Source organism: Branchiostoma lanceolatum, chromosome 10, assembly GCF_035083965.1.
Source record: "Branchiostoma lanceolatum isolate klBraLanc5 chromosome 10, klBraLanc5.hap2, whole genome shotgun sequence".
In the NCBI taxonomy this organism is placed as follows: Eukaryota; Metazoa; Chordata; class Leptocardii; order Amphioxiformes; family Branchiostomatidae; genus Branchiostoma; species Branchiostoma lanceolatum.
In genome coordinates, this window is record NC_089731.1 from 5,950,018 (window position 1) to 5,962,153 (window position 12,136).

The following is a 12,136-nucleotide window of genomic DNA, read 5'->3' on the forward strand; positions in this document are numbered from 1 at the left end:
ATGCCCTCAGTCATTCGGAAGAAGACCAGAGGACGGACATTTTACAAGTCTTCATTCTTGTGCTCGAGTCTTATCCTTCTTAATGATATCATATACCAACAAGATGAACTGTGATGCTGATTAGAAGTCTCGACTCTTATTTCAAATTGTGGTGAAAATAATTGGAACGCAACCTAAGACGAGGAGTACTTACCTCCATTCTCTATCTTGGATCTGAATGTGTTTCTCATGACGCCGTGTCTGGTGTTCTCCTCCGGGTGGAAGAGGATGATGTAGACTCTCGGCGCGAACAGGCACACCAGGGTCACCGTACCGCTCAGGCCGATCGACACGCTCAGGGCCGTCACGCGGATGGCTACGTTACTGGCGCTGACGAAGTAAATCGGCACGAAGGCCAGCCAGATCACGCACGTCGTGTACATGGTGAACCCGATTAGCTTGGCTTCGTTGAAGCCGCCCGGAACGTTCATGGTCTTGATGGCGTACACGGTGCACAGGATCATGAGTAAGAAGGGATAGGCGAGGCCGATGGTGTAGGAGGCGTCGTTGGCTCCCGTGCAGACGAGTTGGTTCTGTTCTCGGCTGGGGTAGAAGTGTGTGGTGCCTGGCGGACTGACGATCAACCACGCCACGACCACGACAACCTCTACCAGCACGAACATGAAGGTGATGAAGATCTGGGAGTTCGGGCTGATGTATTTCTGCTTCTTCTTGCCTTTGTTGTGAAAGATGCGGTATATTCTGTTGGTTTTGGTCAGCAGGGCGGCGTAGCACAGCGCGTAGCAAACCCCGACGGACACTTTGGTCATCCCGCAGGTCAGCGTGGTCGGTTTGGCCACCAGGACAAACGTGATGGCGTGAGAACAGAATATCCCAACCAGCAACACGTAGCACAGTTCTCTTCCAGAGGCTTTCACCACAGGAGTCTCTCCGTACTTCATAAAGATGGCGGCCACCACGAGAGTGCAGATGATGCCAAAAATGGCAAACGTCGTGATAGCGATGGCGTAAGCGCTGCTGTAGGTGAGATAGTCTTCTGGTATGGACACGCAGGTTGTCTTTCCTTTGTCCGGCTTCTGGCCAAGTGGACAGTCGGTACAGAAGTCTTCTTTAGACAGATATTGGAACTCTGAACATGGGTTACACGACCAGCAGCAGCTGTCACGTGCTGATATCTTCTTCTCGTGCCCAGGGGGGCACGGCGCGCTGCACATGGAGACAGGGTAGCCATGGTAACCAACCGACTCTCTTCGGAAATGGATGTCCTTCATTTGCAGCCTGAATTTTTCCTCGTCGAGGTAGCCGACACGTTTCCAGGAGTACCTGTCGTTCTGGTCCCGCCGGAAGTTCATGATGGTGTAACGGGGCGGGCCGTCGCCGTTCGGCTGGAAGTGGAACTCCTGGCGGTCATGACCTTCGGGGGAAATGGTAGGAAATCAGTTTTGTGATTTTGAATACTTGTTTGTCAACTTATGGCCTAAGCAACTTCGTTTTCCACTTGATTTAGGTCAAAAATGGGAGGATGTAAGTGTATGCGTGAATAATTGTTCATCAATTTTCAGCCTTGACAACTTAATTATCTTCTTACTTCGATCCGAAAATCTAAGACCTAGATCTAAAGCAAGTATCTCCTGGAACACATACTTAAGGTCTGCACTATTCCAATCTTGACCACACATGGGTCTGCATGGGGAAGACTACTGGATTATAAATGGTTCATTTCCTTGATAGTCTGTGATAAAATCTTACAACTTTGGTTGATTTTGCATTCATGGGCATGAGGTCTACTCGCTTCTGGAGTTGAGAAATGGAATTCCTCTTTGAGCATCTAAATTAGATCCGTTTACAAAGTCATAGGTAAGTATTAGAGAAAAGGCTCACCTTCGAAGGAGACGTTGAGTAAGTAATCCTTGAGACTCTCGCCTGATATGGTCGTCATGTTGCTGCACAGTCCCGGTTCGTCACCGCAGTAGTCAGCATGCATGTCCTTCAGCGCATGCGCAAATGCCAGCGCGCTTTCAGCGACCAATTGGAGCATAGAGTTCTGTTGGTACCCAGATGTTTCATCCAGCACCATGTCGTCTGAGCACGTCTTCTCGAAGTCGTTGAACGGAGTGCCAGCAGATCCAGGTATTCTGCATTCAAAATGGGATTCCCAGGCCTCTTTAAACCAAGGATTCCGCGTGTTCATGTCAGGTTTCAGGCTGGTGAAGTATTCGTCGAATTTAGAGATGACCCGAGCTCTCGGCTGGACCGTTATAGCGCCCTCTACCGCCCACTCTTGCTTTGCAACGGGAATCTGGCGCCCTCCCCAACCGTCGCTGCCGATCCAGATGAACTTTCCTGAAGCGTTAAAACGGCTTACAGCTGCAAAGAAGCTTTTGGCATCCCTCTCCACAAGATAGACGATGACGGCTGTTGATATACAAAAAAAAAGATCACGCCTTTGACAAACACAGACGGTCCATTGTGTTTTACGACTATTTTGCAACATAATTCAATAATTTCCAAAGGATTGTTGAAAATTCATTCCATCTGAACCTTTCCATACGATTACAATTTTTTTCCATTTTCATTTTGTAATTGTGATGGTGACATTCCGCATTTGCAAAATGATAATTGTCATTGATTGCATTCATAGCTTCGTTGACCTTAGGTTTCTATATCACTGATACAACAATACCTTTCCGTCAAAAATATAACTTTGGCTAACTGGCAGGCACTAATACTCTAAGTGAAAGGTGGATTTTCACTCATACCTTTTCCGACATATGAATGACAGAGCCTAACCCACCTTTCGCCTTCGGCTTATCAAGAAGTTCCTGCAGTATCTTGTCAAACTCTTCCTCTCGCGTATCGCCAGCCTCTCGCGAGACCATAAGCGAGACTGCAATACATATCCCAGAAGCCCTTGCCAGGTCTTCAACAGCCGAGATGCCCTTGATGCCGTAGTTGGAGTCCTCGTACACAGCGGATATGTAGGTCCAGTTGAAGGCCTTCAGGATCTCCACCATGGCTCTTGCCTGGTAGACATCAGAGGCCACCGTGCGGAAGAAGTAGTCAAAACGGTCCTTGTTACTGAGGTCTGGACTAGTGGACCAGTAGCTGACCTGAAACATGACAATAAAGAAGAGAGATACATCAAGGATGGTGCTGTATTGTGGATGGTTGAAGCACTCATAATCATAACACATCATATACATGTCTGTTGTCTTATATGCCAGAATTTATCTCAATGGATAAAATTCAACTAAATATACATATGTAACAATCTCTACATGTATGGTATTCATATAGAGCTCTGCATCAGAAAAGCATAGGCGTTGAAAATACACAAAAGACCGTACAATTATAGTATGATCCCACACTACATAATCAATTTGTTTAAGTTATTGAAATAAAAGTTGCCATGGCCTATATCTTAAACAATTGTCGTACAATAGACCTATCATAACTATCATTATATGCGACATTTAGCAGGATGTTTTGTTTTTACATTTGACTTTAAGCTGTCACTGACACATTTCAGGCGGGTACCCTCAAATGATCAGCTCTATCACTTTAAAGTTAGTTATTGACAGATATGAATAGAATTCGTGAAAATGGATCTGATATCTTTTTGACACATTGGCTTCCAAAGCCAAATGATTACCAGCATTGAATCTATTGATTCTGCTATGTTGCATCATGACAAACGCCTTTTTAAACACTGAACAGTAAAATATGAAATTACACCTTTTCCACTCTCGGTAAACGTTATGAATTCCTTGCCATCCTCACAACGTCTTGCAACATATGCGGTCTCAGATCATTCTCCAAATTTCAATGGGGCGTTCATTTCGTTCTTTCTGTGATATAGAGAGTGTGACACCGAACACAATTTCGTTCGCTTAGAATGAATCCATCACTTTCATAAAACAAAGGAGGCACAGATGCTGCTAGTCGAGTGTGAAATATTAACCAATCCCCGCATGGCATTTTTCTACAAGGCAATAACCTCGCTTCATCTTCCACTAGGCCTACCCTTTTACAGGGGGTTTACAGAATCATACAGGGCGGTGGTATATTGGAGCTGTGGCCTTGAATATGGTGATGCATGTCACGTTTCTGGTCTCTTTGGCAAAATCAAAGTAAAATCCATCCTTGAACGTTTCTACCAGATTACAGTTAGAACACCACCAAGCACAATCGGTGATAGACCAGTGTTGTATTGAGACTGTGGCCTCATGTATGGTCATGGGTATCACGTCTCTCTGACATTTACAGGTGAATTCGAACAATCCCTGAATGTTCCTATGAGATAGGACATGGCCTGAGTTATCCTCTGCAATCGATACAGCGCCCAGATTTCTATGCGGGCTGGCACGCGCGCCCCGCTGTGAGGATTACAGGTCATTTTTCTGTCTGCAGTTTATTGAGAAGACTTCGGAAAGCGTTCAAGGTTAGGGTCAGCGAGCATTCGATTTCTCCTGGAAGGATGTTCTTGATTACATTAGAAGTGCCTGAATACCCTGATGGGCCTTTGGATTTTCTTCTGTTATGGCGTTTTGAATCGGGGGACGAACGAGTTGTAAATATGTGCGCGGCATGTGAAATGCTTATTTTGGCTTTCATAAGAGCGGTAGCGCTTACATGTCCATTTACGTTCAAAGTATTTCAAATGCAGACGACTTAAACTTTTTGGGCATGGAATAATGTATGTTTTTGATATGGCTTCACAAGACAACGGCTTTGAGGTTTTTAAAAAACAACAAAGTCAATATCTAAACGCATTGCAAAATGTATATTACGTAACCATTATTATTGTTCACATTAGCAGCATAGATTCCCCATATCTTTTCAATTTATTGATATCACTGTTTTCAGTCTGTAAAACACTGTCGACGACTCTTGCCAACATACAAACAAATTACCAGGTTCAAATGCACTGCTTTAAACCTATCTTTTGCAAGAGAAGCAACATATGAACCCAATAGTGATAACTGCATTTATGACCTTGTGCACACCCCATAGATAGAACAAAACCTGCTCAGAATATTTCTCAAATTTGATCTGTTGTCAGCATCACTGTAGAATATCGTGCTGCTCATGACACGAATCGAATGCTGAACAAGTCCTTATTATTCCGTACAGCGATTGTAGCTGACTCCAGTAATTGTGCGCGCTGAAAGGAGCTTATTGCCGAAGCCAAGGACTCGCTGATGACTGTGCGTTAGACTTCCTAAATCCCCTGGAGAACAGGATGTGCTTTCCAACGACCCAACAACGGGAGTTGAGTTGAATCTTTGATATCGAGGAATCGGTCTGCTACATGATCCCTCCACTGGAGCAAGATGAGCTTCAGTTTATTTCTTTCAAATCTAAAACCGTGGCAACGCCCCCAGAAACAAATTTCAGACGCGTGTGCACCGATCCGTTTAGCCCATTGTTAAGGGGTTACAAAACGAATCCTTCGCTATATATACCCTAACATAAGGCGTGTTCACAACCATATACGATGTGAGTAAGAGTTTCAACACGGCTTTGATAGAACGCATCATCAAGAAGTATCTACGACAACGTGTTTGTCATGAGAGAGCTGAATTCCACGGACGAATGTCTTTAATTTGCTGTTGTAAGCCAATCTGTTGCAAGAGTTCCCTCAATTTGCAGTCGTAGGCCCATTGTACGACACGTTTAGGGACTGTCCTAAGAATGCTCTAGGTAGCTGTCGTAAGCCCTTCGTACGACACCCAAGAATTTGAATGTCCTCTTCGCACGACGAAGGCGACATGGCCTTAATTGGAAATACGTCTATAAATCATTCCCTTCATCGCTATGGAACTCGGCATCATGGCGTTACGAAACTCAACATCATCTGGCGTCTCCATTAGCGTTAGGATCCCTTCCTAACTATCTACAAAGATCAATACCTGAATGACCATGGTATCACAGCAGTACATAATAATGAGATTACAATTTCCCGTCCTAATATCAAATCTAGCGAAACTGGGTCATCCAATCTTCGGTAAGGCCGTGTAAGCTAGCACTTCCATCCATCGATATACAGTTCCAATTTGCTCTAATCCAGTCAAGTTGGAAGGAATTGGACAACCAGATGAAACCAATTTGTTTTCATTTCTCCACAACATTTCGGGTGGCCAGATGTATTTGTATGTAACATTCACGCTGCGATATCGTAGACTATATGACGAAATACTACCTTTGATGAATATGATTGATGGTGAAATGCATTGCCAGCTGAGTTTTATGGTCATTCATAAAACAATATGCTTTCGCTTGCTGAATGAATTTTACAACACATAGATGACATGATATGATGAATTTTAACCATGAAAAGTAACGCCTGACAAATAAAATGACATAAAAGCGGGTTATGACAAGATAAAATTCGTATAAAGTATGTCAAATCATGTTCAATAACCATGTTCAACGAACAGCAGAAATCAGTAGCGTCCAGTTAACTTTTGAAACATGATAATGCCATAATTACATCATAATTTTCAATACAGTCTGCAGGTATGAATCGATATCAGACTTATGCATGAAGTGAGATCCACCCAATCCATCATAATTAGATACAAGGTTCACACAGTATCAAAAGAACTGAATCTCTTAAGACCAGGCGGAACATCTTCAGGCTTTCAGTCGGTTTATCTCTTCTTGGATCTCTTCTACAATTCTTTTGAAATACATCTCACTACCTTTATCAGTCATGAATTGTCAATTCGGTACCTTTATCTGGTTCAGTACAGATGCGTTGAAAGAGAAAATCAATTGGACCCTGCTTAATCATTCAATACCGAGGTGCACGTTGAATCTTAGCGGACAACAGGAGTCTTAGTTCATAGAAGCTTTGTAATGAAATATAGATTAAAGGCACGCAACGTAAGATTACCATAATTTACTAAGTCAATCTTCTCGTTGTTTCTTTACACATTAAGTTGAACCAATCCTATAGCGTTGCATAACAATAGTCAAGTTACAATGCGACGTCTTCGCATTGCACAAAAATGTACAATGTAGAATAGTAGTCGGCCATCTTGCTAAATCCAGGTGCATGTATTTATTGGTACAGTACCGCTATAAAGGAGGATGCCATGGTGCGAGTTATTTATTTACTCAGAACCAAGAAGTAACGCAGAAAAGACAACGCCCAATATCTGGTTGCTATTCGACATACAAAAGATGAGTGTATTGCTTGCGCACGCATTTTTTTGTATTGCCAATCATGCCTGTATCATCATCACTGTGTGAAATGAGAAAGATTCAGGAAGATCAGTGTGAGTGATCGTGTAATAAAACAGCACAGAACGTTAGGAAAAACTATAATGGGCAATCTAACACTCAAAATCTGTCAATGAGAACCACATTATCAGAAGAGGTATTTCTATCCAATAACCAATAATGAATTCATAATTGGCAGTGGGTACAGATCTCGCTAAATGAAACGACTCCAATAAAAGAAACGTTAAGAAGCCGCGCATGTATGAAGTACTTAACGGCAACAGCCTCCGTTTATTGGGCCCATTCTGCTGTGTAGAAAAATGCATTAAACTCCATGATATACAGTGTATGTTTAATCTACCATCTGTTATAAGGGATGGCGCAATAATGGAGTAATTTCAGCTGCGTGATGAATTTTGAATTCCACCAATATCAGGGCACATAGCAGCAATAACTTGATCGACTGATTTTCGGTCACAGTTGAGAAGCGAGAAAATATGAAATTACTGAGCCATCCTGCCGAAATACCCAATGAACCGCGACGGAAGATGTAGTATGTGTTTAAAAGGGAGAGTTATGTCTCATTATTTGGAAAAAAAGATAACAGCAGGTTATGAACGAGTAAAAAGGCCTGAAATTGTAAATTCCAGAAACGTGCAGTTATGCCGGTCAGGAAAACGTGGGCGTTTTGTACTTACGAGGAGTGATCATTTAGATCTGAGCCTCACTAAAATTTAAGTTGCACAGCTAAAATTCCGGTGATTGTATCAATATTCGCCAAATTCAAAATCATTGTGGTCATTGTACTTTCCAGTCAACGTCATTTAAAAGATAAGTAGGTAATTTGCGAGAACATTTTGGTAAATCATATTCCTTATGTTCGAGAATCCAGTTTAACGATCCTTCTTTATGATAAATTCTACCCACACAAACTTTCGTCGTCTGTGTTAATGTCCCGTTGTGTTCTGTTGTGTTGCGCAGTGGAGTGCTCAAATCCTTGAAAATCCTTCTTTTTCTTTAAAATGTTGGTCCAACCTTTATAACTTTTGGGATAGAAGGAACTGGTAGGGTCGAAGCTTTCCCATCTTAGTCAAAATTTGTTCAGTTCAGCAGTCTACTTGGCGTTAAGACAGGTGTGAGTTGTTGGTTCCAGCGGATGGATACAGGACAAACCTGGGGTCAAAGGTAAGGTTGTTTATTTGGTCAGCTGGGCTTATCGTTTGAGCTGAACATCCATTTGTTTTCTTTGTATGGTCATCAGGTTTAATCGTGTGGCTTTCTGGTGGATAAGAATTTTTAGATTGAAAGTCGGTTAGTACTTTTATCAGGCCTTGCTCTGAGATCAGCCCTGTGAGGGTCCCACAGCAGACGGCGCTTAGACAGCTTTTCTGTTTACTCGTTTCTGGTAGACAAAAAGACTCGATTGATATTCAGAGCGGAGCCGTCGCATTAACAAGGCAAATAAAAGCCTGCAGCATTCAGTATTGAAGCCTATTCTATCAAATTACCGTTGTGAAGACAAACATTGCAGAGACATAAAGTCAGCGTCAAATCAGCACTAAATGTCGCCAATGGTAAATCAAGGCTCCGTTTTTATCAATATCTCCATAGAAACATGGTTAATGCGATTGTTTTGCGTCTTTTCACGGTCTGGCAACGATGACTTCAGTATGACTGAGGCAGATGTAATTATATCACAGTACATGTTTTTAAGGTATTTTGTTTGTAAAACAGAATTTAATTTGATTTACATACAGAATTTTTAGTCAACCCAACAGTTGGCTGTCCCATGAACCCGTAAAGATTGGAAAGTTCCATAATATCATAACAACATTACGGGAGCCTGCAAGCAATCATTTACATATTCATACCATTATCATATAGATCTAAGCTCATACCATCTGTTGTTTTCATGTAGTTCATTCTTGTTCTATTACAGTATTTTCAATTTCATGTGCAGTAACTGCAATAAGTCATATTCCCCTTTAATACTGTCATACTATCTAATATATTCACTCCACGTGAACTACAGGTAACAATAGCAATTCCAATATTTTTAACAAGTTTCTGTCAGAAGGCCAATGCACGCAAGAAGAAGACCATTAGTTGAATTCCAGTCTTGTTAAGTCCAGCACAGCCACATACCACTGTTTTGAGACTTTCGGGGCAATAAAACGCATTGTTGATGTGGGTTAAACTTTTAGAAACGTTAACAGCAAGAATCACACACTACAGTCTCTCTTCCATTGCAAATATCAGGATTATCATTATGAGTTAAGGTACTTTTCAGGTCTGACTGACGGGTCCGGGATTCATGTAGTGCTTCAGCACGGCATGCTATCTGCCCGCGTTAACAATTAAGCAGAGCACTAATGATTACTTAAGGGAGAGCTGAGCTTGGAATATATTTTTCTCGCTTTAATCTAGTCTAAACCTGCGTGGCCCTTGATATACCACAGCGTGTTGCAAAAAAGATGTCGTGGAGCTAGGAGACAGAAAAACGCTAATTGTCTCTCATGAGAGGCTCAAGTGAAGACAATCAGCGCACTGCTGCCTAGACTTGGACTGAGTGGTTCATCATTAGTGCTTTTTGTTGTGAATCATAGCTCCCTTGATACACTGTACTCAGCCATTACAAGGGCACATTATTCATGTTTACCTTCACAGAAGAAGCTTTGAAGTAAGTTAAACATATTGTTTTGCTCAGTTTCTTTTTCCTCTTTTTCTTCCGTTACAAACAATGAAAAAAACATTGATATCTCCACAACTAGATCTTAGAATAGCTTGAAATCCAGAAAAAGTACCCAAGACACTGCACCATGGTAATTTTGTTCCATATATATGGATAATAGAAAAAAGTATGGGGGAAATGGGTGAGAGAACTAGCAACTAGTTAACTTCAGAACCTCTTTCGAATTTCGAGACATGTTCGAACAACAGTGTGTTCGAACATTCGACGGCCGCAGGCCAATGACCTCAACAACATTGCAGCAGACGCACTGACATATGAATCCACAGAATGTTATCCCTACGGCAAAGCAGCCATGTTGCTTACTACTTGCATCATATACTTGAGGAATATTCTAGTAACTACTTGCATCACGGATTTACCAGAGTAAACTAGTACTCTGGCTGATTCAATGAAAGAAAAAGAATAACGAGTGATCCAAGCTGATTGTCAGACATAGATTGTTACTTTACGCACACTTTCTGATATTGCAGCCTGGGGGACACAATATGTCAAAAATGGATTCACGGAGCTCTGTGTATCAAGTCGCTGTGATTGCTTGTAATCCATCATACGTGGTGTGAGTGGGCGTTTTGTGCCAGACGACACCACCATCTGGTCAAATCTTCTATGATCCATCAAACTAGAAAAAAGGCAATTACAATGTAGAAACCCTCTCTCTCCAATGTTTATGTGTACAGAGAAGTCCTCAGTTGCTATCGGAAGTGTAAGGAGGGAGGGAAAAAAGAGAATTCTACTGCAGTACCAGTAAAAGAAGTGATTTATCTTATCAATGAATGTTCATTTTCAAGGTCATGTCCGAAGGCTAATTGCAAGCTAAAAGCAAAGGGAACATGCATGGGACCATGGACAGCGATGGAAGTTGTTGTAACAAGAGACTAAAACTCAAACTAAGGCAAGAATGATAAGTCAAGACAGAACAGCATACCATATTTTGTAATAATCCATTCATGCTGTTCTGATTAACCACGAATAAACATCGTTTCAAGCAAACGCTACTGAAAGCACTAATTTTGGGGCGAAAGTAATAAAGTGCAAGAAGAAACACAATCAAGGAAACTTCAGCGAGTACGGGACAAATTGCGGCGTGCCACTTTGATCTTGTTTTGCAAAGCGACAATGTTATTGCTCCCGCAAGGAATAAACCGTCCATGTATTAATCTCGGTATGCTCTGGTGCTCCGAGCCTGTCATATTTCGTCACTGCACACTCTTTTGTACCCGCCAGTGACGATGATAATGGTTTAATGCGTATGATCCCGATTTCATCAAATTCTTAGCGTTTTATTGATGTTTCATCCACGAATATCATTTGTGAAGGAGAATGAGAAGGACACGTGGCAGAGTGGCATTAATGTAACGTTATCGCACTTTAGAGTCTGTCGCGGCACACTAGATGACTGACGCAGAAACTGAAGACTGAACCTTCTCCATTACAGTTTACCCTTTCCTACAGTTGCTAATTTGGGCTCGACTATGCTTCATACAAGTGTAATTATCCGACTATCAGGTTGTCGATATTGTTCACAGGCATGTAGATGTATGTAGATTATGAATCAGCTGTCTTGATCTCACGACGTCATCGATGTAGTAAATTCCTCTGGTCGTTTCACTGACCGTCCAGTGTGAAAAGGAATAAGGAAACTGCGCTTTATTTCTGCAGTGGATGTTTCAACACTAGACAAAAAGAGGTTAACGCTAGTTCGAGTGGTAAATTCGGCTGTAATACGTTTGAATGGGACAACGAGATTGCTCCGTGTGGGTCAGAGGAATTCTAAGATACGATGTTAGAGATATTTTTGTGCAAGTGCAAATCCAAAAGTGATGTAGGGTTAAGGCAATGTAAATATCCCAAAACGACCTTACCCGGTAATGGTTAAGAATAATGTGTCTTAAACTTCACATTTCATGGCGCCAATGGGTTGATTTTCCTGTCTCCCAACCTTTAAGCTAAGATTATACTTGTATCTGGCATCTATGAATAATGTGATACATATACAAAGTGATAAGGGAAGTTGGCATCTGTGCCCGTGTAGATTATTTCACTAATCAAAGTAACATCCCAAAGACAAAAGGGTCGTAATCTCTATAAATGCTTACTGAAATGTATAGAATATGATAAAGCTCGTTGGCATATTCGCCAATGTACTACGTTATTCAA

The 12,136-nt window shown here is 41.8% G+C and overlaps 2 protein-coding genes across 2 annotated transcripts in view; one reads left to right on the forward strand and one right to left on the reverse strand.

The window, feature by feature from the left end:
* Window positions 1-12,136, forward strand: part of LOC136443579 (caveolin-2-like) — a 144,790-nt gene that overhangs the window by 72,684 nt on the left and 59,970 nt on the right. The window lies entirely within an intron of this gene.
* The window catches only part of LOC136443569 (metabotropic glutamate receptor 3-like), a 31,336-nt gene that overhangs the window by 4,209 nt on the left and 14,991 nt on the right, over window positions 1-12,136 (reverse strand). Inside the window, exons 2-4 of the mRNA XM_066440853.1 lie at window positions 2,795-3,110; window positions 1,882-2,415; window positions 194-1,414 (exon numbers count right to left, since the gene is read on the reverse strand). Coding sequence (XP_066296950.1) covers window positions 194-1,414; window positions 1,882-2,415; window positions 2,795-3,110 — 2,071 coding nt within the window. The remainder of the gene's footprint in view (window positions 1-193; window positions 1,415-1,881; window positions 2,416-2,794; window positions 3,111-12,136) is intronic.